At 40.4% G+C, this 23260-nt stretch overlaps 1 protein-coding gene across 1 annotated transcript in view; it reads left to right on the top strand.

The window, feature by feature from the left end:
* Nucleotides 1-23260, top strand: part of LOC132311153 (DExH-box ATP-dependent RNA helicase DExH6-like) — a 67444-nt gene that overhangs the window by 20015 nt on the left and 24169 nt on the right. Inside the window, exons 5-7 of the mRNA XM_059808915.1 lie at nucleotides 516-560; nucleotides 19976-20066; nucleotides 20190-20248. Of these exons, the coding sequence (XP_059664898.1) occupies nucleotides 516-560; nucleotides 19976-20066; nucleotides 20190-20248 (195 nt within the window). The remainder of the gene's footprint in view (nucleotides 1-515; nucleotides 561-19975; nucleotides 20067-20189; nucleotides 20249-23260) is intronic.

Raw genomic sequence — 23260 nt, 5'->3', positions numbered from 1 at the left:
TGGAAGGTAGGGAGGACAGTGTTGTTGAGTGGATTTCGTGTGTAGGGGAGGAGGAGGAGATGGAGGATGGGGTAGGAGAGGTGTTGAGGGATAAACGGTGTGGGGCTTTGGATATGATTGTGTGGGCTGAGGAGCGACATCCAAATTTAGGGGTGGTTGAACCCTTGACTGTGAAAGTGTGGTGACTGATGGTGTTAGACAGGATTGTGTTGATGAAGGAAAGGAGTGGGTGAATGATCATATTGATGTTGTTAGAAAGAGGAATGCCCCCCTTTGGAAAGGGGAGAGGGAGTTGAGAAATCTTTTCTATGACGTTAATTAGGATATGAACGCTTTCTAATACACTTTTACTTTTCAAATATTTATATATATATATTTTTGACTAGATCTCTTGTTGACTGAAAGGGTACTTGTTTTGCTGATTGTTGGTTTTTGACTTGTAATTTGTATATTTTTATCTATCTGACTTCTGCCACTCTCTAAGAATTTATTCTTTGGTTAATGTTTCAAAGCAGGTGGTGCTCATATCTGGTGAGACTGGATGTGGAAAAACCACACAGGTTACCATTTCTTTGCTTTATTTTCTTACCTGATATATTTTTGGTATAGCTTTATGAACAGATGCTGTTTCAGGATTCAGAAGTTGTAATTAATGGGGATGTACTTTTTGAATTGTTTAACCACTGATATGCTTATGAATGTATTTGCAGTTTTGCATTATAATGGTGTAGGACTTCAAGAGCAGCCTTAAATAGCTAAAACATACAGAATTCAGTGGCTGAAAGTTGAAACAACCGGGGCTGAAATTTTGTGGTTCGATTGTAGAAATATATAAAAATCAAGGAGAAAAAAAATAAAATAAGAGCAGTCAATTGGAATCACACCAACAGGTCTAGCCTCTAGGCATTTTTTTTTTGGATAAGTCTAGCCTCATATTTGTGAATCACTCACAAAGAAATTTCATTAGATATTTTTTTTGTCATTCATTCACTGATCAGCCAAGTTTACACTCCATCCTGTTATAGGATTCTGCTCATACCTCTTAGACTTGCGTGCCGCTTAACTCATAACCCACGACTTCTAAACTTACCTCATAATTGAGAAAATCTATAAGACTTGCAACTCTTCTAATACCTAACTTACAACTTAATAACATAAAAGCAATAAAAAATCACCTTAATTGCATCATAACGCCCACCAAACTCGTAAATGACGCAGTGTGACCAAAAATTATTCAAGACTCCAAGTGGACCCACATCATGAACCTATGCCAAATTAAGGCTTGAGTTCTGAAATCCTCCTTTCCGTACCTTTGACACACCTTTAATGGTTGCTGCCATTGATCTCCATCAATCCTCCCCGGCTTGGAAAGACTTGACCCGGCAAGGTAAAGGGATGAAATTGCTCATAAAGGTCCGAGCTAGGCATTGGAACTCACTATCGGTAGACGGTAGTCCAATTACAATAAAAAGTGGACGTCCCCTCCATTTTACAAGGAACTTTTGATAACCACCTCCTCTTGTTGAAACTAAGTTAGTGATCAAACAGCTGATTAGCAATTGCATTGGGGAAATGGTTGCGCCCTTCAGTATCAACATCGACAATCAGCATCTGGAAGAAATCCATAGCAGCATCCATCAAGTATTCCAATGAACCATTGTGGACCATCTATTTGGATTTCAAGGTGGCATCAACCTCTGAGAAAATTCATGGCGATTGGTTGATCTTGCTAGCTATCGGTCTTCATGTTAGGAGTAGAAGGATCGATATTGTGTGGAAATGCACCCAGGATGATGTTTCGAATCTGGATGCAGCTAGAAGGTTTAAAATCACATAACAGAAATGATATTCGCAGAGGATCTCTGGAAAATCGTGAAGCAGCACAACCAGCACCATCAGAGTGCCTTTTTACAGAATAAATGTACCAGTTCTCGCTGTTCAGCATTCTTCAGATTTGGCTCCATAAATTTGAACAGGTCAACCAGCAATTGTCAAACCTGAGGCCTACCTTTCGGAGGGTTAACAGTGAGCAATTTAGGTATAAATCTCCTGTGACTGACCAGTTCAAGCCACACAGCTGAATGCAGCAACTTTAAGAGGCTGCAATAAATGGAAAACATTGGCAAAAGCAACCAAAACCTGAAAGTTATTGTTGGCAGGGGCTTTTTTTGTTATTACTTATATAATGTTGGGGCTTATGTGTAATTTTTGAAACTTGTTAGTATAAATAGAATGTGGTAGAAGGATGAAAGTATTCTTTCATTCTTTCTCTCTTTCCTCATTTCTCTCTCTTTTTCTCTCATTCTCTTTCTTCTTCTTCTTCTTCTTCTTCTTCTTCTTTACTCTTGATTTGATTCTCTCTTAAAGTCACCATGGTTTCAGAGCATGGCTTGTAAAGCTCTAGGTGTGTAGTTGAAACCCTAGGGAAAGTTTGTGTAAACCACAGTGGGTGTGAAGGGGTTTGAACAGATTCCAAGATGGGATTTGTTTGCAAGGAAGTAGAGTTAATCACATCCATACGCATCGTGGATCCAACTTGATCGGTGTTTTTTTTCATGTTCGCATGGTTTTGCAACAACGACTTTTTCTTTGTCGTTTGCGATTCTGGTATGATCTACTTTGTTGCTTTCTAGGGTTTGTGTGGTGGCTGTAAGGTCACTTTTTTATGCATCTTAGGAGACGGTAATATTTCTAGTTGTTTGTGTTAGAGAAGTGGTTCTCTACGTATTTTGTTGTTACTTTTGTTTCTGAGGATTGTATACCTAGAAACTGTTTGATAAAATGTCTGGCTTAGAGCTAACTTCAAAAGAAGCTGGGTCTTCTCCTAGTCTAACTCGAGTATTAGGCAGTAGTTGTGATCACCATCCATGCCTTTGTATTACGACTGTTCGGCTGGATGAGACAAACTATATGGCGTGGGCTCAATTTGCTCATATGAGACAAACTATATGGAGTGGGTTCAATTTGCTCGTATGCATATCACTGGTTGTAGGATGATTGACCATATCGAATGGACTGTCACGTATCCCTCCAAGAGTGATCCTGAATTCAAAGATTAGAGTGCAAATAATGCACTAGGAATTCAAAGAGTGGAGTGCAAATAATGCACTAGTTATGACGTGGTTGTTGCAGTTAATGCAGCCACATATCAACAAAGGGTTTTTGTTTGTGAAAACAGCTAAAGGGTTATCGAAGGCTGCGGAAGAGACATATTCCTCGGTTGATAATTTTGTAAAACTGTATGAACTCCAACAACAGATTTCAAGATTCAAGCAGGAAGACCAAACTCTTGCTGTATATTACCACACTCTACGTGGTAAATGGGAAGAGTTAGATCACTACCACCAAGACTACATACTTGTGTGTGCAGCTGATATTAAAACATTTCGTGCTATTGTAGAAAGGAATCAAATTTATGAGTTCTTGGGTGGTCTGCATCCGAGATACGGTCATGCCAGGGTATAAGTGTTAGGCAGGTACCTAGCCCCTACATCTATTAGAGGTGTTTTCGTATATCCAGGTTGAGGAGAGTAGGAAGAAGGCTATGTCTGCACCTATATACACTAAGCTTGAGCTAGAAGTACCACTGTCTGAGAGGTCCGCTCTTGTCACACAACAATGGAACAAGCCTAATCCTCCAAAAGGAGGGAAGCAGGATGACAAGAACAAGTTGAGGTGTGATCACTGTGGGCGTACACGCCACACTAGGGAAACATGTTGAAATCTACACGGTCACCCTACTTTAGCTCCTGCTTATGCGAATGCTAGGCTAAGTCCTGGTTCATTTAGGAGGTTATCTACGACACATTCTGCTGAGCGTGAGATTGCTTCTACAGGCCATGCCTCCTCAGGGCACCGAATTTTTTGTCCGGGGCTGAACTTGATGCTCTTCGACATCTACTAGCTTAAAATGCCTCCATTTCCACCTATAACTTTGCTCAGGTACCTCTCTTTCGGCACATCAAGTTTCCACATTATTAGACACATTATCTGGTGGGCCACCTTGGATCATTGATTTTGGAGCCACTGATCGCATGACTGGTATGGCATATGATTTTTTTTTTTTTTTGTACAGTTTATGTTCTGGTAAGGATAAGGTTAGAGTGGATGATGGCACCTTTACCTCCTTTGCGGGGAAGGGCATTGTTTCTGTCTCTCCTAATCTTACCTTATCGTTTGTTCTTCATGTACCAAAGTTTACCAATAGCCTCCTTTCTGTCAGTCACATTACGAAAGGCTTGAATTGTAGTGTAACATTTTTTCCATCTCACTGTGTTACTGGACTTGGATACGGGGAAGACGATTAGAAGTGGATGTGAGGACAATGGCTTGTATTTGCTGAACGTGAGGCCAACTTCTAATTATGTTGTAAATCAATCTAGTGTTAGGAATAGTAATGTCAATAAAGATCTGTTAATGTGATGGCATAATAGACTAGGTCATTTACCTCCTTTTGTTTTGAAGCTTGTGCTTTCCCTAGTTTGCTTCTGTTGAATCTTTTGAGTTAAATTGTGAAACATGCGTTTTTGCCAAACAATGTCGTGTTTCTTATCCTACTATTATTAATAAAAGTACAACTCCTTTGCAACTTGTTCATTATGATGTGTGGGGTCTTGAATCTACTACTTCGTTACTTGGTTTTCATTACTTTGTTGTGTTTATTGATGACTTGGCTTTTTCTTATGAAAACCAAAGATGAAGTTCATTCCATTTTTAAAACCTTTCGTAAGATGATATGTACTCGGTTTGATTGTCCCCTCAAAGTCCTTCGATCTGATAATGGAGGAGAGTTTATATATGGTGGTCTTGCCTCCTTTTTTGCTGATAACGGGATTGTCCATCAAACCTCTTGTGTCGATACACCACAACAGAATGGTGTAGCTGAAAGAAAACACTGTCATATTACGGAGGTGACCCATTCTCTTCTAATTGGGATGGGAGTGCCTAAAAGTTATTGGGCTGATGCAACCTTAACAGCTACACACCTTATCAATCGCATGCGTTCTAAGGTTCTTGGCTATCAATCCCCCTTCTCTGTCTTACACCATCACACTGCCTTGTTTACTTTCCCTCCGAAAGTGTTTGGTTGTGTTTGTTATGTTTACATTCATCATCGCTAAGACAAAATGGACCCTAAGGCTATCCGATGTGCCTTTCTTGGATACTCCACCACTCAGGAAGGTGTCGGTGTTATTACCCTACCACTCGTCATCGCTTGGTCTCCATGGATGTTACATTCTTTGAGTTTGTTCCTTTTGTTTCCCCACTGCTCGGGATTCTCTACAGGGGGAGACTATTATACAGGTAGAGAATTCGTCGTCCATTTAGAGGGAATGCCCCCTTCCTTTGCCTGTTCCCATTCAGGGGTAGCTTCTTACTGAGGTGCTTATGTTTGGTCCTCCTAACACCAATGATTTGCAGCAAAGAAAACAGCCAATTGTCTACACTAGAAGGGCAAAACAAGTCATTGACTCACCCCTTGGACCAAGAAGTCTCCCTCGATCCAGGTAATTACTCAGTTGACATTGATACTCTTGATTCTTTTCCCAATAGTATTCCAGTTGATCTTGATGTCCCTCTTGCGTATCGTAAGAGTAGAAATATATAAAAAGAAGAGAAATGAGAGAATTGTGTAAGGGCTTGAATGATATCAATTACTCATTCACAGCTCTAGTATTTATAGATAAAATGAGCACATGCTCATATTACAAGAAAGGAAACTAAATAAAATCAAAATCAAATCACAACTTATTCTAAAGCATATTCTATGGCATATTCTATAGCATAGTCAAATCTCTGCTATTATGGTAAGTCATACCATAAATCGTGATATCATATATGCTAACATATGCATAGTCAAATCTCTGCTATTATGGTAAGTCATACCATAAATCGTGGTATTATATATGTTTAACACTCTCCCTCGAGTTGGTGCGTGGATATCTGAAACGCCCAACTTGGACAATGCATTCTCAAACACAATCTTGCTGACGCCCTTTGTAAGAATGTCTGCAAGCTGCTGAGAGCTTGGGACAAATGGCGTGCAAATTTGACCAGAGATGATCTTCTCTCGTATGAAGTGACGGTCCACCTCTATATGCTTAGTCCTGTCATGCTGAACGGGATTTGCTGCTATGCTAATGGCAGACTTCTTGTCGCAGTAGAGTGAAAATGGAAGCGATACTGGAAGGCACAAGTCTGTCATCAAGGTTTTCAGCCAAAGCAACTCACCTACCCCAAGAGCTATAGCCCAATACTCTGCCTCTGCACTAGATCGAGAGACAACATCCTGCTTCTTACTGCGCCAAGTAACCAAGTTACCACCAATAGTGGTACAATAACTTGAAGTAGACCTCCTATCTGAAATTGGTCCTGCATAATCAGCATCTGTCCAAGCCTCAACACGTAAGTGACCATGATTGACAAACAAAATACCACGGCCTGGACACCCTTTTAAGGAAGTGAAGGATCCGAATAGTTGCATTAAGGTGAGGGGCACGAGGAGAGTGCATGAATTGATTCACGACACTCACGGCATAAGCAATGTCAGGTCGAGTCATGGATAAATAGATGAGCTTCCCCACAAGTCGTTGATACTGACCAATACCTGACAACAACTCGCCCTCAGAATCAGCCAACCGATGATTCTGCTCAATCGGAGTATCAGCAGGACGAGCGCCAAGCTGACCAGAAGCAGAAAGTAAGTCAAGAACATACTTGCGTTGAGAGATGAAAATGCTAGTCTTGGAGTGAGCCACCTCAATGCCCAAGAAGTACCGTAGGGGACCAAGATCCCTAACCTCAAACTGACGACCAAGATAGCTCTTAACCTCATCAATTCCGGTAGTATCATCGTCGGTAAGAACAATATCATCGACATACACAATGAGAGCAATTGTCTTACCACCTGAATGACGTAAAAACAAGGTATTATCGGTTGCACTTTGATGGAAACCAAACTTGAGCATAGCAGTGCCAAAGCGATCAGACCAAGCTCGAGGAGATTGCTTGAGGCCATACAGAGAACGACGAAGATGACATACCATACCAGAATGAGCAGGAGAACGAAAGCCCGAAGGAGGAACCATGTACACCTCCTCTTGTAAATCACCATTGAGAAAGGCATTCTTTACATCTAACTGAAATAAAGGCCAAGATCGAATTGCAGCAACGGAAAATAATACATGGATGGTATTCATCTTGGCAATAGGGGCAAAAGTCTCCTGATAATCTATGCCATAAGTTTGAGCATAACCCTTGGCAACCAATCGGGCCTTGTAACGAGCAATTGACCCATGTGGATTATGCTCAATTGTAAACACCAAACGACAACCCACAGCCTTTCGTCCAATAGGAAGCGGAACCATGTCCCAAGTCTGATTTTTCTCAAGTGCTTGTAGTTCTTCTGTCATAGCATCACACCATTAAGGTTGTGCTAGTGCATCTGCAACACTAGAAGGAATAGGAACCGAGGGAACAAAAACAAGAAAACTCCGATAGGAGGGTGAGAGAGCATAATCAGAAACAAAATTAGAAATAAGGTATGTACAAGAACGTTTACCCTTTCGAAGAGCAATTGGGCGATCATCAAGCAAAACAATAGCTTGAGAAGGCGGAGCTAGTGCTGAAGGAACAGGGCAGTCGATCGTGGGAGTAGAAGCTTGTACCTGTTGTCTCTGACTATAAACCTGTGAAAAAGGAACAATTCCCCTTGCTGGAGGGGTATCACGAGGAGGAATCATAAAAGAAGAAACAGGTAATGGTAGAGGAGTTGAAGACGGAAGAAGGTGATCATCCATTATATTCAATAGGAACCATTCACTCTGAGAACCAACTGAACCACTATAGTATGGTGTATGCTCAAAGAAAGAAACATCCATGGATATAAACCGCCGCCGACTGGGAGGATGGTAACACCTATAACCTTTTTGAGAGTGAGAATAGCCCAAAAACACACACTTCAAAGCCTCGGGGTCAAGCTTTGTACAAGTCTGCCCCAACTACTGAATAAAGCACACACACCCGAAGACTCGCGGAGGAATAAAAAAAGAGATGAATTGGGATGTAAGATTGAGAGTGGGGCTGCAAAGTTAAGAATCCTAGAAGGAGTCCTATTAATGATGTAAACAACAGTAAGAATTGCATCTCCCCAAAATGATTGGGGAACATTCATGCCAATGCAGATTGCTCTGGCTAAGTCAAGGATGTGGCGATTCTTTCTCTCAAAACGACCATTCTGTTGAGGGTTTTAACATTAGCCATCTGATGCTCAATCCCAAATTATGTACATAACTGTTGTACCTCCCCATTAGTGTACTCTGTACCCTGGTCAGATCTGAATTTTTTAATGGTACGACCATATTGAGTCTGAACCATTGTCATAAAATTTTTTTAAATGGTGTATACCTCATTTTTGGTTTTCATAAGATAAACCTAAGTAACACGACTATGATCATCAATGAACAACACGAAATAGCGAAATCCAAGACTAGAAGTAACTGGGCAACGACCCTACACATCTGAATGAACAAGATCAAAAGGTGTTAAAGCAGATTTATTACTAGTAGGATAATCGGAACAAACATGTTTAGCCATGTGACATGTTTCATAGGATAAATCTGACACTGTCACGTTACAAAATAAGGAAGGAAATAAATGTTTCAAATAACCAAAAGAAATATGTCTTAAACGCATGTGCCAACGCATAAGCTGGGCTTTATTAGATGAAACAATATTAGAAAATGAAGCTGAATGTGCTTAAGGTGACAAAAGAGCATCCAACAGGTATAAACCGTCCACTTCACGCCCACTGCCAATCGTCCGTTTCGACACCAGATCCTGAAAAATACAATGAGAGGGAAAGAACGTTACACTACAATTTAATTGTTTGGTAATGCTACTAATAGAAATAAGATTTGTAGTCAACTTTGGAACATGAAGTGTATTTGACAAAGTTAATGAAGGAGTAACTGATATGTCCCAGCAATGGAAGATGGAGATCTATCCACAAGGCGGACCTTGCGTTGGCCAGAACAGATACTATAAGATTGGAAGAGTGAGGACATACCAGTCATATTGTCTGAAGCACCAGAATCAATGATCCATGGTGTTGAAGATGTAGATACGCTATATACAGACGCAATAGTACCTGAGTGGGCATAAGTGGAGGTTGGCTGAGGTGATGCTTCCATTTGGTTGAAGAATTGCTTGAACTTGTCCAAATCAGCTTGAGTCAAGGTAACTGTGGTAGAAGATGTAGAGGCAGGGTTGTTAGGAGTTGACAACGAGACTGGTTGTGTAACAGAATGTGCAGAGGATCGAGGCTGTTGGTTCTGTTGTGGTGGACGTCCATGTAGAGCATAATAACGAGATTTCATGTGACCAATTTTTCCGCAATGGTCACACCGTCCACGTTGTTGTCCCAGAGGAGGACCGGTGGTAGTGCTCTGAACTGACTGGGATGGTGAAGTTCTTGAAAGGTTGGGAACCCGAATGCTATAGCAGAACGATCAGAACGATCAACAGAAGCAACACCTAATGGATGAGTCCGGCAGCTCTCTTCTGACAACACATAGGAGTATCCTCAAGAGTTGGGAATGAAGATAAGCCCAATAAATGAACACGAGCATACTCAAACTCGTCGCTCAACCCGGCAAGAAATTGAAACACTCGATTCTTCTCCACAATTCTTGTATATAAAACTGCATCATCTGGATCCTTCCAAGAGTGGAAGGAATCATAATATGACATCTCCTCCCAAATAGCACGAAGCTTGGCGATGTAACCTGAAACTGTCAAGTCACCCTGAGAAATCCTGGTGATATCTCGCCCCAGTTGGAAAATTCGTGCATTATTTTGCCTCTGAGAATAAGTGCGTTGAACTGAATCCCAAATCTGCTTAGCAGTCTTCATAAACATATAGCCAACAACTATGTTTGGTTGCATCGAATTGACTAGCTAAGACATAACCATAGCGTTATCTGCAAACCACTGTGGATATGCCTTCTCTAACATAGCTGGCTCTTTCTCAGAACCAGTAATATAGCCAATCTTGCCTTTGCTACCAATGAACATCTTGGCAGACTGTGCCCAAATCAAATAGTTGGAGCCATCCAACTTCACTGTGGTGATTTGAAGTCCTGGATTTTCTGATGAGTTGGTGGGAAAAATGGCACCACCACCCACAGAACTTGAGCCAAGAGAATTAACAGTCGAGGACCCTGAATCTGCCATAATCTGTCACACGACAATAAAAAACTCCAAAAACACCACAAATTCTATTAATAAATGAAAGGGTCTCCTCAGATCATAAACAATAACAATGTCTCCTCAGACCATTCCCTGAAAAATCCAAATACATACCTTTTTTAAGGAGCGCTGCCCGCTTACATATAGCCAGACAACCTCCTCCTTAATATTTGGAACCTCTTTGTAGGCTAATTTTATTTTATTTTTATTTTTATATATATATATTTTTATACCCAAGCCTTTCTAGGTGTTGGAAACCAACTATCCCAATTTACCCAACCCTAGAAGAGTGAAAAAGAAATTGTAAAACTTAAAAAATACCTGTTTTCGATCACAAAACAGCAACACAGAAAAACATGTGTGGGCAACGTCACACGATGTCACAAACAGCCTAAGGTAGCTGTCGCACAAGTAGCAAGGCTACTGAAATGTGTGGAAAGGTGTTGGCTCTGAGACCAAGTAGAAATATATAAAAGGAAGAGAAAGGAGAGAATTGTGTAAAGGCTTGAATGATATCAATTACTCATTCACAGCTCTAGTATTTATAGATAAAATGAGCACATGCTCATACTACAACAAAGGAAACTAAATAAAATCAAGATCAAATCACAACTTATTCTAAAGCATATTCTATGGCATATTCTATAGGATAGTTAAATCTCTGCTATTATGGTAAGTCATATCATGAATCGTGGTATCATATATGCTAACATATGCATAGTCAAATCTTTGCTATTATGGTAAGTCATACCATAAATCGTGGTATTATATATGTTAATAGTAAGGGTGTTCGTAGTTGTACAAAACATCTCATATCTTAGTTTGTATCCTATAATGCCTTATCTCCAACATATCGAGCTTTCACTTCGTGTATCTCCTAAGTATTTGTTCCTTCTGGTGTTTTAAATGCTCTCTGTCAAACTCCATGGAAGGAAGCCGTGCTTGAAGAGATGAAGGCCCTCGAGAAGAATGGTACCTGAGATATTGTTCTATTACCCAGGGGACATATCGAGCTTTCACTTTGTGTATCTCCTATGTATTTGTTCCTTTTGGTGTTTCAAATGCTCTTAGTCAAACTCCATGGAAGGAAGCCGTGCTTGAAGAGATGAAGGCCCTTGAGAAGAATGGTACCTGAGATATTGTTCTATTACCCAGGGGTAAGAAATTAGTAGGATGCAAATGGGTCTACACAAATAAAGTATCATGCAGACGGAACAATTGAGAGATATAAAGCCCGATTAGTTACTAAGAGCTTCACTTAGACCTATGGGATTGATTATCTAGAAACATTTGCTCTAGTTGCCAAGCTGAACTCTATATGTGTCCTTTTTTCTTTGGCAACTAATTTGAATTGGCCTTTACATCAGCTGGATGTAAAAAATGCTTTCCTTCATGTTGACTTGGAGGAAGAGGTGTATATGACTATGCCGCAAGGGTTTAAGCTTGCCAATGGTCAGAATTTAGTGTGCAAGCTAAATAAAGCCTTGTATGGGTTAAACTAGCGGCCATGTGCTTGGTTTGAGAGGTTTAGCACTGCTGTGAAAAGAGTAGGGTACACATAGAGTTGGACAGATCATACTCTCTTCATCAAGAAGCACCAGGATTGCACAACTTACTTTATTTTGTATGTTGATGATATTGGTATCACTGTAAATGATCCAGAAGATTCATCAAATGAAGTCATTCTTGGGGACAGAGTTCGAGGTTAAAGACCTTGGATCATTGAGATACTTTCTTGGCATCGAGGTGTGCCGATCGAAGAAAGGGGTGCTCATTTCTCAACGGAAGTATATGTTAGATTTTTTGGTTGAAACAGTCTTGGAGCTAGACCTATTGATATTCCCATTGAGCAGAACCATAGGCTTATTGATGTAGATGGAGACCCATTAGACGATGTGGGAAGATTTCAACGATTGGTTGGGAGACTAATTTACCTATCTTTCACACGCCCAAATATTGCCTATGTTGTTAGTGTGATTAGTTAGTTTATGCATGCTCCACGTACACCTCACCTTGAGGCAACTCATCATGTTCTTCACTACCTCAAGGGTTCACAGGCAGATCACACTCTCTTCATCAAGAAGCACCAGCACTGTACCACTTCCATCATTGCATATGTTGATGATATTGGTATCATTGTAAATGATCCAGAAGATTCATCGAATGAAGTCATTCTTGGGGACAGAGTTCAAGGTTAAAGACCTTGGATCATTGAGATACTTTCTTGGCATCGAGGTGTGCCGATCGAAGAAAGGGGTGCTCATTTCTCAACGAAGTATGTGTTAGATTTTTTGGTTGAAATAGGCTTGGGGCTAGACCTATTGATATTCCCCTTGAGCAGAACCATAGGCTTAATGATGTAGATGGAGACCCATTAGACGATGTGGGAAGATTTCAACGATTGGTTGGGAGACTAATTTACCTATCTCTCACGCGCTCAGATATTGCCTACACTGTTAGTGTGATTAGTTAGTTTATGCATGCTCCACGTACACCTCACCGTGAGGCAACTCATCATGTTCTTCACTACCTTAAGGGTTCACCTGGTAAGGGGATATTGTTTGGCCGTCATGGCCACTTGCGTGTTGAAGCCTATACTGATGTTGATTGGGCAGGATTTGTTACAAATCGATGATCTACTTCAGGATATTGCACATTTGTTGGAGGTAATCTTATTTCATGGTGAAGCAAGAAATAGTCTGTAGTAGCTAGGTCTAGTGCAGAGGTTGAGTTCAGATCCATGGCACATGGAGTTTGTCAGTTGTTATGTCTACAAACGATGTTGGGTGAGTTGGGTTATCCTGTTTGCGAGTTAATGAAGTTGTATTGTGACAACAAGGCTGTTATTAGCATTGCCCACAATCCAGTTCAACATGACAGGACAAAGCACATTGAAGTCGATTGACACTTCATCAAGGAAAAGCTTCGTCTTGGGTTGATTTGTACTCCATACGTCGAGACACATGATCAACTGATGTTTTGACTAAGGGTGTGAGCAAGACTTGCTAGCAAAATATGTTATTCAAGCTGGGCATGATAGATATCTTTGCACCAACTTGAGAGGGATTGTTGTTAGGTGCTTATTTGTTGTTACTTATATAATGTTGGGGCTTATGTGTAATTTCTGAAATTTGTTAGTATAAATAGAATGTGGTGGAAGGACGAAAGTATTCTTTTGTTCTCTCTCTCTTTCCCCATCTCTCTACTCTTTTTCTCTCATCCTCTTTCTTCTCTTTAGTGTTTTTCTCCTCCTTATACTTTACTCTTGATTTGATTATCTTTTGAAGTCAACAGTTATCACCCCCTAGGATGGGATCTGGGTCAAGGTCATAAAGCCAGTTGACGAACAACATGAAATATGGCCTCTTTTCTTCAGCATCGCTTTGAATGACTCTTGGTAATTACTGATAATATCTTTAGACAAAAGTTGGAGTTTAGTCAGCCCATGCCCCACCACACAGTACTTCAGAGTCAAGTATTTCAGATACACATCAATAACAAGAAATGACAGGTTCTGAGATTTGTGAGGTGAATTTGATAACCATGGTCGGATACTTATCTGCTTTGTAGAAAGTTCCATGAAAAGGCAGATAAATGGATCTTACATATCATCCCCATTAAAATACTCACTTTGCTGCTACTGTGAAATAAAATGAGGACAAGATACATCACTTGTAACATTAAGTTCAGATATCTGGTACCATTGTGCAAATAGGACAGAAACCTGATCACGAAGACCAGTAGGATCTGCTCCCTCAGATTAGGCATTGATATAGTTGTCCCTGCTTGTAATAACATTGTCAGAGTTTTTCTTTTCCCTGGATTGCTTGACCCTATTATCCTTCCTAGCACCAAATCCAGCAAGAACTGCAGCATTAGCAGCAGAATTTCTTGGAATCTCATTCAACAGCTGTTGTAAAGACTCGGGAGATCTAGGTCTATTTGCAAGCTTTGCCAAGGCATCAACCAAATTGGGAAGTACTGACACACTTGCTCCTGATTTCTGAACCAAAAACTTTGGGAGAAGAGAGATTGCAAACTCTGTAGCAACTTTATTCCTCCCAACATCAACAAGCCTTGCCATGTGCATATTGTATTCTGTAAGGCTCAGCAAGTCCTTGTGAATAAGGTCAAAGATAATAACTGTGTTAAACTCCCTCTCCCCATCTGAATAAATCACCTGAATAAAAGTACCATCTATCCAACCCACTTCGAACATTTGTGGATGTGAAAGGACTGAAAGTTTGAGGCGCTCAACCGTGGCTGCAAAGACAACACTTGTGCAGCTACCGCCATCAATAATAGGCTTCCAAGCTTCGTTCCACAACGAACTTGCATCGGAAAAATAGATTTGTGCCACCAATATTCGTCTTCAACTTTAGGGGCTGCAAGGATGTGCCTCACAATAGAGATGGATGGAACATTCTCTTTATTCTCTTTCCACATCATTATTGGTGTAGGTCCCATGGTCAATCTGGTTCTCATTATCTACTCCTACCTATTCTTCATGCCTTGTTCCAATATGTAAATTTTTCTTTGGACATTAATATGCCATGTGGCCCGTTTCTCCACATTTGAAGCACTTGTTATCCCTTCCATTTCCCTTGCTAACCATGACTCTTTCCTTTAGGATCAGCCATGTTAGATAAAGGCGGTTTTGATCCACCATTTGTCTGCGTTGTTTCTGTGTGTGTGCTACGATTTCCATCACTTAGCTTCTTGGTAATATCTCCAGCAGTATCATGTGGCTCATGATGATTCACTTCTAACTGGTTCTTGGAAACTCAAACATGGGATGTGGTGATGGATTAGCCGGCCCTCAAATTACGCCTTTGTTGAGAGTTTAAAGGTGGTTGTTGCTCCCGGTTTCTGCCATCATTAGTTTTAGATATAGTTCCTTGCTCAACGGCTGCTGAACTGTTAATAGGCTGAGAAATTCGAGCTTCTAACTTATTGAATTGAACATTCAACCAGTTAAGCTGCTCCACAATTCTACATAGCAACTCAACCCGCTGATTACCATCCAATCTTTCATTTCCCAATCATGTAAATGTAATGTCTACTTAGCTATGATAAAAAACTGATTTAGGACTTTAGTAGCAGCCTTAAATAGCTCAACTTACAGAATTCAGTTGCCGAAAGTTCAGACCACCAGGCCGAAATTTGGAGGTTTGATGGTAGAAATGTAGAAAAATCAAAGAGAGAAGAAATAGAATAAGGCAGCCTATTGGAATCACAAACAGGTTTAAGCATCACACCTAGAGAAGGTCTCACACATCATATTTTGTGAATCGCTCACAGAGCAATTTCATAAAATATATTTATTCATTCATTCATTGATTAACCAAGTTTACACTCCATCCTTTTATTGGATTCTGCTTGTACCTCTTAGACTTACATGGAGTTTAACTCATTACTCATGACTTTTAAACATACCTCATAATTGGGATAATTTTTTTTTTTTTTTTAATAAGTAGGATTGTATTAGAAAGCGATCAAAAGGGGAACACATCCCGCAGAAGCTGCACAAGGCCAAATAGGGCCCTTGCACTCTCAAAGAGTCCAAAATTCAACCACATACCCCATGGATTTACAATTTCTTCCACTAACTCAACAAAAAAGAGAAATAAGAATTGAGAACTCCAGTGCTCCAATAGGAGACTCCTTCCCATCAAAGGATCTTCTCTTCCGTTCTAACCATAAACAGCACCAAAAACATAGAGGCGGTACCCTCCGACAATCACGGGCTTGGGCACCCACTGTAACCTCTTGAGGACCGAAGCATTACCCACTGGATTGAACAATAAACTCCAACAATCCCTGGCCACTGAGCAATGCAGCAGAAGACGATCAACTATCTCTGCATCTCTCTTGCACAAACAGCACCAATTGACAACCACCTGTCCTCTCCTTCTCAGGTTATCCGGAGTCTCAGATATTCCCACAACTGCCATCCACACAAAGAAAGCCACCTTGAGGGGGGCTTTAGAGCGCAAACAACCTTCCATAGGAGAGTAGGCCGTAGAGCATTTTATTTATTTATTTATTTTTTTGTTAAGTAATAATTGATAAAAGGCGTTCAAAAGGGGAACCTGTAGAGAGAATGAACACCAAAGTGCCCCTGAGGAAAGGGCGCCCACACCAGGGCATCGCCCACATCTTCTAGGCGATACAACTCTTCCAATTGCTAACTTATGACTTAATAACATAAAAGCAAATAAAAATCTTCTTAATTGCATCATAATGCCCACCAAACTCATAAATGATGCAACTTGACCAGAACACCGAATTATTCAAGACTCTAAGTGGACCCACATCATCTAACCTATGAATTAAGGCTCGAGTCTTAGAATCCTCCTTTTTGCACTTTTTTTTTTTTTTCCTGAATGGTGGGAAAGTTTTATTAATACAAAATGAAACATTAAAGTACATTAGGAGAGTGATCACTGGAAAGAGATCCCTAGAAAAGATGAAAACGTCTTGCAACAAGTCTAAGGCGTACACTCAACTTGAAGATTAGACAAAGAAAGCAAGATTTTGCAATTAAAAAATAGCTTGCAAATCTGGAATTGAGATGCCCAAGCAAGTAAGTCCCTCCAGACAAGCTGTCCTGGCCTCCACCTCTGCTGTGGAAGGACTTCCACCATGAAGAATGTTGTTCCTATGGTTCCAAAGACTCCACACTATAGAATTATAAAAAGACCTCATCACCTTGTTTCTCATATTGTGAGATTCAGTCCTGTGGATGAACTAGTCAGTGGCTACCTCAAAAGATAGTGAAGCAAGCAAGCTGCCCAATGGCACAGATCACAGAACCATAACCACACTTTCTTTGCAAAGGAGCAAGACCAGAAGAGGTACTCATTGGAGTCAGCACCAGCAAAACAATGTGGCAAATGGATGTAAGATTAAGTCCCTGTCTCTGAAGGTTGGCAAAGGACTTATTTGCATGCTGCAATACCAGCACCGCAAAGATAGAGGCCCTGGGCCTGCTGCCATCCCAAACATGGGACTTAAGTGCCTTGATGTCTACATAAGTTCCATGCAATTTTAAAACAGAACTGTCTTCCTTTCCAATCTATTTCATCATCCTCAGGGGAATACCTCCTCCTATTTAAGTAATTAGAAATTTCAATGGGCCATGTAGATGGAGTGACCCAACCAGAAACATGGCCTAACTCACACTTTAGCATCAGTATTGAAACCAGCAGCAATCCTTCTCAAACCAAACTTCTGCTGAAGAGTGAGCCCCTCAAACCATGGATCAAAAAATAGACTGAAGATATCACCATTATTAATTTTGAAATCCATATGTGGGATCATCTTTCAACAGAAAGAATGTCCCTCCGTACTCCAGAATCTGAGGCTTTGCCAAGCATAGTCCAGAAGTGTACTCCATTAACATATTTATCCCTAAACCATTTGACCCATAGAGCTGCTTTCAAGTGCAAGAAGTCCCACAGCAAGGCACACTTACTGGCTAGGTTGATACTCTGAAGGCACCTGATCCCTAGACCACCCTCCCTCTTTGGCATAGTGACGTTCTCCCAACTGAAGAGTGAGTGTGTACTCTGCCCTGCATTGCCAGACCATAAGAACTGTCTAATCTTCTTTTCAATGCTGATCTGAATATCAACAGGGATGTAGAAGACGGTACACCAGAAGTAATAATAAGTAAGCATTGACTTGATCAATTCCACCCTCTTTGGTAGTGAGAGATTGAAACAGTTCCAAGCACTCAGTTTGGAGTTAATCTTATCCACCAATCCTTCACAATGAACACTAGTAAACCTTCTATCAACCAGAGGCTCCCCAAGATAAAGAGGCAGGAAGAGAACCCACATTAAAATTAAGTATAGCCCTGATACCTCTTTTCCTCCTCACAAACCTTGAGAAGAACAGCTCACTCCTGACTATTGACACTCAATCCTGATACCACAGAAAATTGCTGCAACAAAGCATTTGGTCACCTAGCATTTGGGATACTAGCTTTCAGGATCATGAAGAGTTCATCAGCAAAAAACATGTGTGAAATCTGACAGTGCACCTTCTGAACAGCGTGGCATAGCTCCAACTGACCTAGCACAGCCCTCTGTACCATTTGAGAAAAATAAGTCAGTAACCGATTTATTCTTGGGTTCCCTGCGTTTGTCGTAACAGATTCCAATAAACCACCACCATCTCCAACCATGAATCAACCCCCAGTCATGAATCGGGAAGTGGGTGTTGCAACAACTTCTCCTAGTATATCTGTTGCGACTGAGACCATTGTAAACAATATTTCTTCTGTTGAAGATAAGGTAGTTACCAATGCTACAAATGTTAATTCATTCCAAAATAATTTTGAGTCTGTAGTCAAACTTGAGGAACCAAACCTTAAAGTTTGTACACATCATATGGATAGCATGGACAACAAAGAGAAATTCATTAATGGATCACTGGAATTTCTTTTTAAATCTATCTAGAGTCCTATAGTGGCATGTTCTTGAATTGCACTTGGTGCTCGGCAAAGGCCCAGTTAATGCACTTACTGTTGAAGAATTCAGCATTCTCGATTGTCTGTTCAAGGAAAAACTCGTTGATGAATCTTGCATGGTCTTATTATTCATGAGAACGGGTATTGTCAAAAGTTGCAAAGGCTTGATGTCTCAAATAAGTTCTTTTCTTTTGAGTTGCCAAGGAAGATTGGAAATCTGTCACATTTGGTGCTCTTTTGGGATTGAACAAATAAGAAGCAAGTTTTAGAAACACCAAGGTCAAGTCGTCAATGGTATAAAATTTTGTTCACACTCATATATGACCCAAGAATTAAACTCGAGGACAAGTTCTTTTAAAGCAGGTTCTATATCATAGATCGTATTGTTTAACGTTATGAAATATTTGACATAATTCATAGATTTATGGTTCACTCCTTACATTAACTGCAGTTAGTGCTTGATTCTGAATATATATAATAATTATGTTTAAATATGCTTATTGTTATACACACGCCTTAATTCGATCGGGCTCTCACCTTATTCTTAGGCTCCAGAAGGCCTTTGGCGCCTTAGTGGGCCTTGAGCCTTTAACAACAATGGACTATTGATTTGAGTGTTTCCTTCTCAATTCTAGCTTGAGCTTTCGCTTGTTGGATTGAGAAGGTATGCAATTGGTTGGACCTCCCTCAAGTTATTATTGAATCCAAAAATCACATCTGTAATTTGTCTATAGTTTTTTTTTGAATGTCAACTGCGTAATATAAGTTGTATTAGAATGAACTTACTTCCTTTCACTAAGAAAATAAGAACTAAGTGTGGATCAAAGCATTCTGATCTTCATGGTATAAGTTATAATGCTTGTACGATGTACATTCAATAGATCAGGTTGCAAATTCTGCAACTTCCTAAACCCAAGCCTCATATGAAAAATGAAGTCTTTCCAATCCTCCACTTTTCTCGTTTCTACTGACTAGTAAGTAAAAGGCATGGAATTATCACCCAAAAAAGAAGAATATTTGAAGCAACCACCATTTGCTTTTTATTTTTTATTATTTTTTATTTATATATATATATATATATATAGATATATATATGTGTGTACTTGTAAAACTTGAAGAGAGATTATTATTATTTTTAACTTGTACTTTCCTATTATACATATTGGATGGCTGATATCGTGCTCTTAATGCTTGATAGTAATTCCAATTGCTGTATCACATTGAACTTCTGTCCTTATTTTTATGATTCAGGTCCCACAATTTCTTTTGGATTATATGTGGGGTAAGGATGAGGCATGTAAAATAGTCTGCACTCAACCACGACGAATCTCAGCGACATCAGGTGCCTGTTACCAATCTATGCCTACAAATCTCTTTGTACTCTTGCCAACTTATTTTCTATTCCCATTGTCCATTCACTTTTAGCTGCACAAGAAATTTATACTCTTGTTGTTTTCCTATGTAGTTGCTGAGAGAATCTCTTATGAAAGAGGCGAAACTGTTGGAGATAGTGTTGGATACAAGGTAACGTTTATACTCTGTCTTGATCATTATGACTGCTGTTTTTATTCATTACAACCAAAATTGTAAGCAATATTAGTAACTTAGAGGGTTTATGGTAAAAATTTCAGGGTCCATCTTGTACAGCTGATTGAAGTGAATATAGGAAATGAATTTATGGATTGAAAATACTGCTAGTCATAATTTTGTAACATATAGATTTTCTACAAAATTTTAAGACACTTTTGTAAGAATTTTGAGACTTTCTGTCCTCTGCATTCTGGTTCAGCAATCCATAATTTTTCTGCTTGCTTAGAAAAATAAATTCACTGTTTTATATCTTTGCATAATGATCCCTAAATAGTAGGTAAAATCTTCATGGTGCCTATATGTAGAACCATTTTAGAAAGTGTCAGCAGTTTGTTGTCAGGCATGTGCTTTCAAGAAGAAAAGAGGAAGAGAAAGGGGAGAAGAAAAAACAAGAGAGTAGAGAGGCTGCATAAAATGCTTCGAGATCCAAACTGATAAAGAAAAAACTATAGAACTCGACAATTCATAGAAAATAACAAATATGGAGAAGAACTCTACAATTTATGGTGATCTTATATAAAACTTTTATTGTAAAACATCAGCATTTGACTTCTTGTTGGGCATGTGTTTTCAATAAAAGAGAGGAGGGGACTTTTACCATCATAAGGTAAAAAAAACCTTATTATTCTCTAATGTCGCTTTCTAACCCCCCGGTCTTTCCTTCTCTCCAAGGTACTGAAGTCTTCTACTCCGGCGACCTTTGTTCTTTCTCTTTCTTTCTGGCTTTTCTCTTTTTTCTTCTGGGTTGTTATGAGAGCTTTTGAGGGCGAGAACTGCTCCTTTCTTGTGGTGGCGAGACTCCTAAGTCTCGCTGTCATTGGTGAGGTTGAAAGCTCGGTGACCAACCAAGGGCATGTTTTCGGGGTAGATAATCACAACACAACAATCAGGCAGGCCGCTTTGAAATATTGTTTGGTTGGGAGATTTGATAGAGATGTGGGTAGTCTACAAAGAATTGAGGAATGTGCATCGAAGATTTGGAAGATTTTGAGTGGGGTGAGGGTTTACACCTTGCCCGTTGGTTTGTTGCTGTTCGGGTTCCCTTTGGAAATGGAAGTGCAGAGGGCGCTGAAGGTCAGATAGAAGAGATGGGGTGGGGCTAATCTGCTGTTTGGGTCTGTTGAAAAAGAGGAAGCAAAGGAGAATTCATTTTATGGATTACCCTTACACTTGTGGTGTGAGAAGTTGTTTGAAACCATTGATGAAATATGTGGAGTCTATCGGGATGTCGAGGCCTATAATATGAGCGTCACTGAAAAAGTCATCCTCAGTATCGCCAATGGAGGGGTTATCCCCAAGCACGTCATCCTTGAAGACAACTAGGTGGCCTTTAAGACCGCATTGATGGAAGAGACCCCTCCTTCTATTGTGCCGAAACTGGAGTGATCCCGAAGCACGTCATCCTTGAGCTGATCGGGTATGTAGGGAGGTGTGGGTGAGAAATAATGTTGAGTTTATGTGCAATCTCATTGGAGTGACTTTTATGAGGGTGAGAGTTGTGAGGCTGTGGGTATGTTTCATTAAATTCAGGAGAGTCAAAAGGTGGGAGGAAAGGGTAGGACAACTTCCGAAAGGGGGAGAGGGAGGTTCAACATCTTATTTCGTATGTCAATTATTTCATGGAATATCCACGGTCTTGATGATTCAGATAAGAGGAAGGTGGTGAAGTTGGCGATTCATAAGTGGGACGTTAATGTGGTGTGTTTGCAAGAAACGAAACTTACCTCAGTTTTGGATATGATGGTTAGGAGTCTTTGGGGTTGGAGATTTGTGGATTGGGTGGCTTTGGATCCTTTGGGTGCTTTTGGGGGATTCTTGTGATGTGGGACAAAAGATGGGTTTCCAAACTGGGTGTGTGGATTGGAAGATTCTTTGTGTTTTTTTGTTTAATATGGAGGAGGATGGTTTTTATTGGGTGTTCTTTGGGGTCTATGACTAGATTGAAGATGACGTGCGACACTTGTAGTGAGTGGAGCTTGGTTCTGTTCGGAGGAGATGGCCGTATCCTTGGTGTATTGGAGGGGACTTTAACGTCATTCGTTCCCCCGTGGAGAGGTTGACAGGGGTTTTTGATGCGAGTGGCACTCTGAGTTTTACCTTTGCGGGCAAACTGCGGTTTTTCAAGGAAGAAATTAAAAGATGGAATGAGGACGAGTTCGGGAATCTAGAATAGAGGAAGAATCGTGCTTTTTCCAAGATTGCAGAAATTGATAGGAAGAAGGGGTTGGGTGACCTTGCGGAGGCTTTAAGGCATGGGAGGTTGGAGTGCGAGGCAAAGATTGGTACTTTAGAGGAAGTTTCATGGCTGAATTCTAGAACCTTATGGCTTAAGGACAGGGATAGAAGTACAAAGTTCATTCATAGGCTTGCAAATGCTAATTGAAGGGGCCACCATATTGGGAGGATGCGGGTGAAAGGGGTGGTGTTGTGCAAGGATGAGGAGGTTTGTAGGGGGATTGCATCTTTTCACAGAAACATTTAGTTGGAGAGCAGAGCTTGGGGGCTTCAGTTCTATTCGATTTCAGGGGTGGGGGGCATCTGATGTCAAGGACTTCAGACCTATTAGTCTGGTGGGATGTATCTATAAATTAATAGCTAAGGTTATTGCTTTGAGATTGAGGGAGGTTTTGGACGGGGTCATCCCAGATTCCCATAGTGTTTTAGTTGGAGGCCGTCTAATTTTAAATTCTATCCTTGCTGCTGGAGATTGTTTGGATTCTAGATTATGTAGTGGGATCCCTTGTGTTTTGTGCAAGGTGGACATTGAGAAGGTAAGATCATGTAAGTTGGAGCTTCCTTCTTTATTTATTGGAGATAATGTGGTTTGGTATGAAATGGAGGAGATGGATCAAGTTTTGCATTTCCAGTGTTTGCTTCTCGGTTCTTGGGAGTAGCTCTCCGATAGGCTTCTTCAGTAGTTTGAGGGGACTAAGGTAGGGGGGTCCG

This window comes from Cornus florida, unplaced genomic scaffold (genome assembly GCF_030987335.1).
Source record: "Cornus florida cultivar Cherokee Brave unplaced genomic scaffold, ASM3098733v1 CherokeeBrave_3.0.0_Hap2_Chr06, whole genome shotgun sequence".
Taxonomy (NCBI): Eukaryota; Viridiplantae; Streptophyta; class Magnoliopsida; order Cornales; family Cornaceae; genus Cornus; species Cornus florida.
Note: the sequence above shows the minus strand (reverse complement) of the source record. Positions and strands in the feature narration are given on the sequence as shown.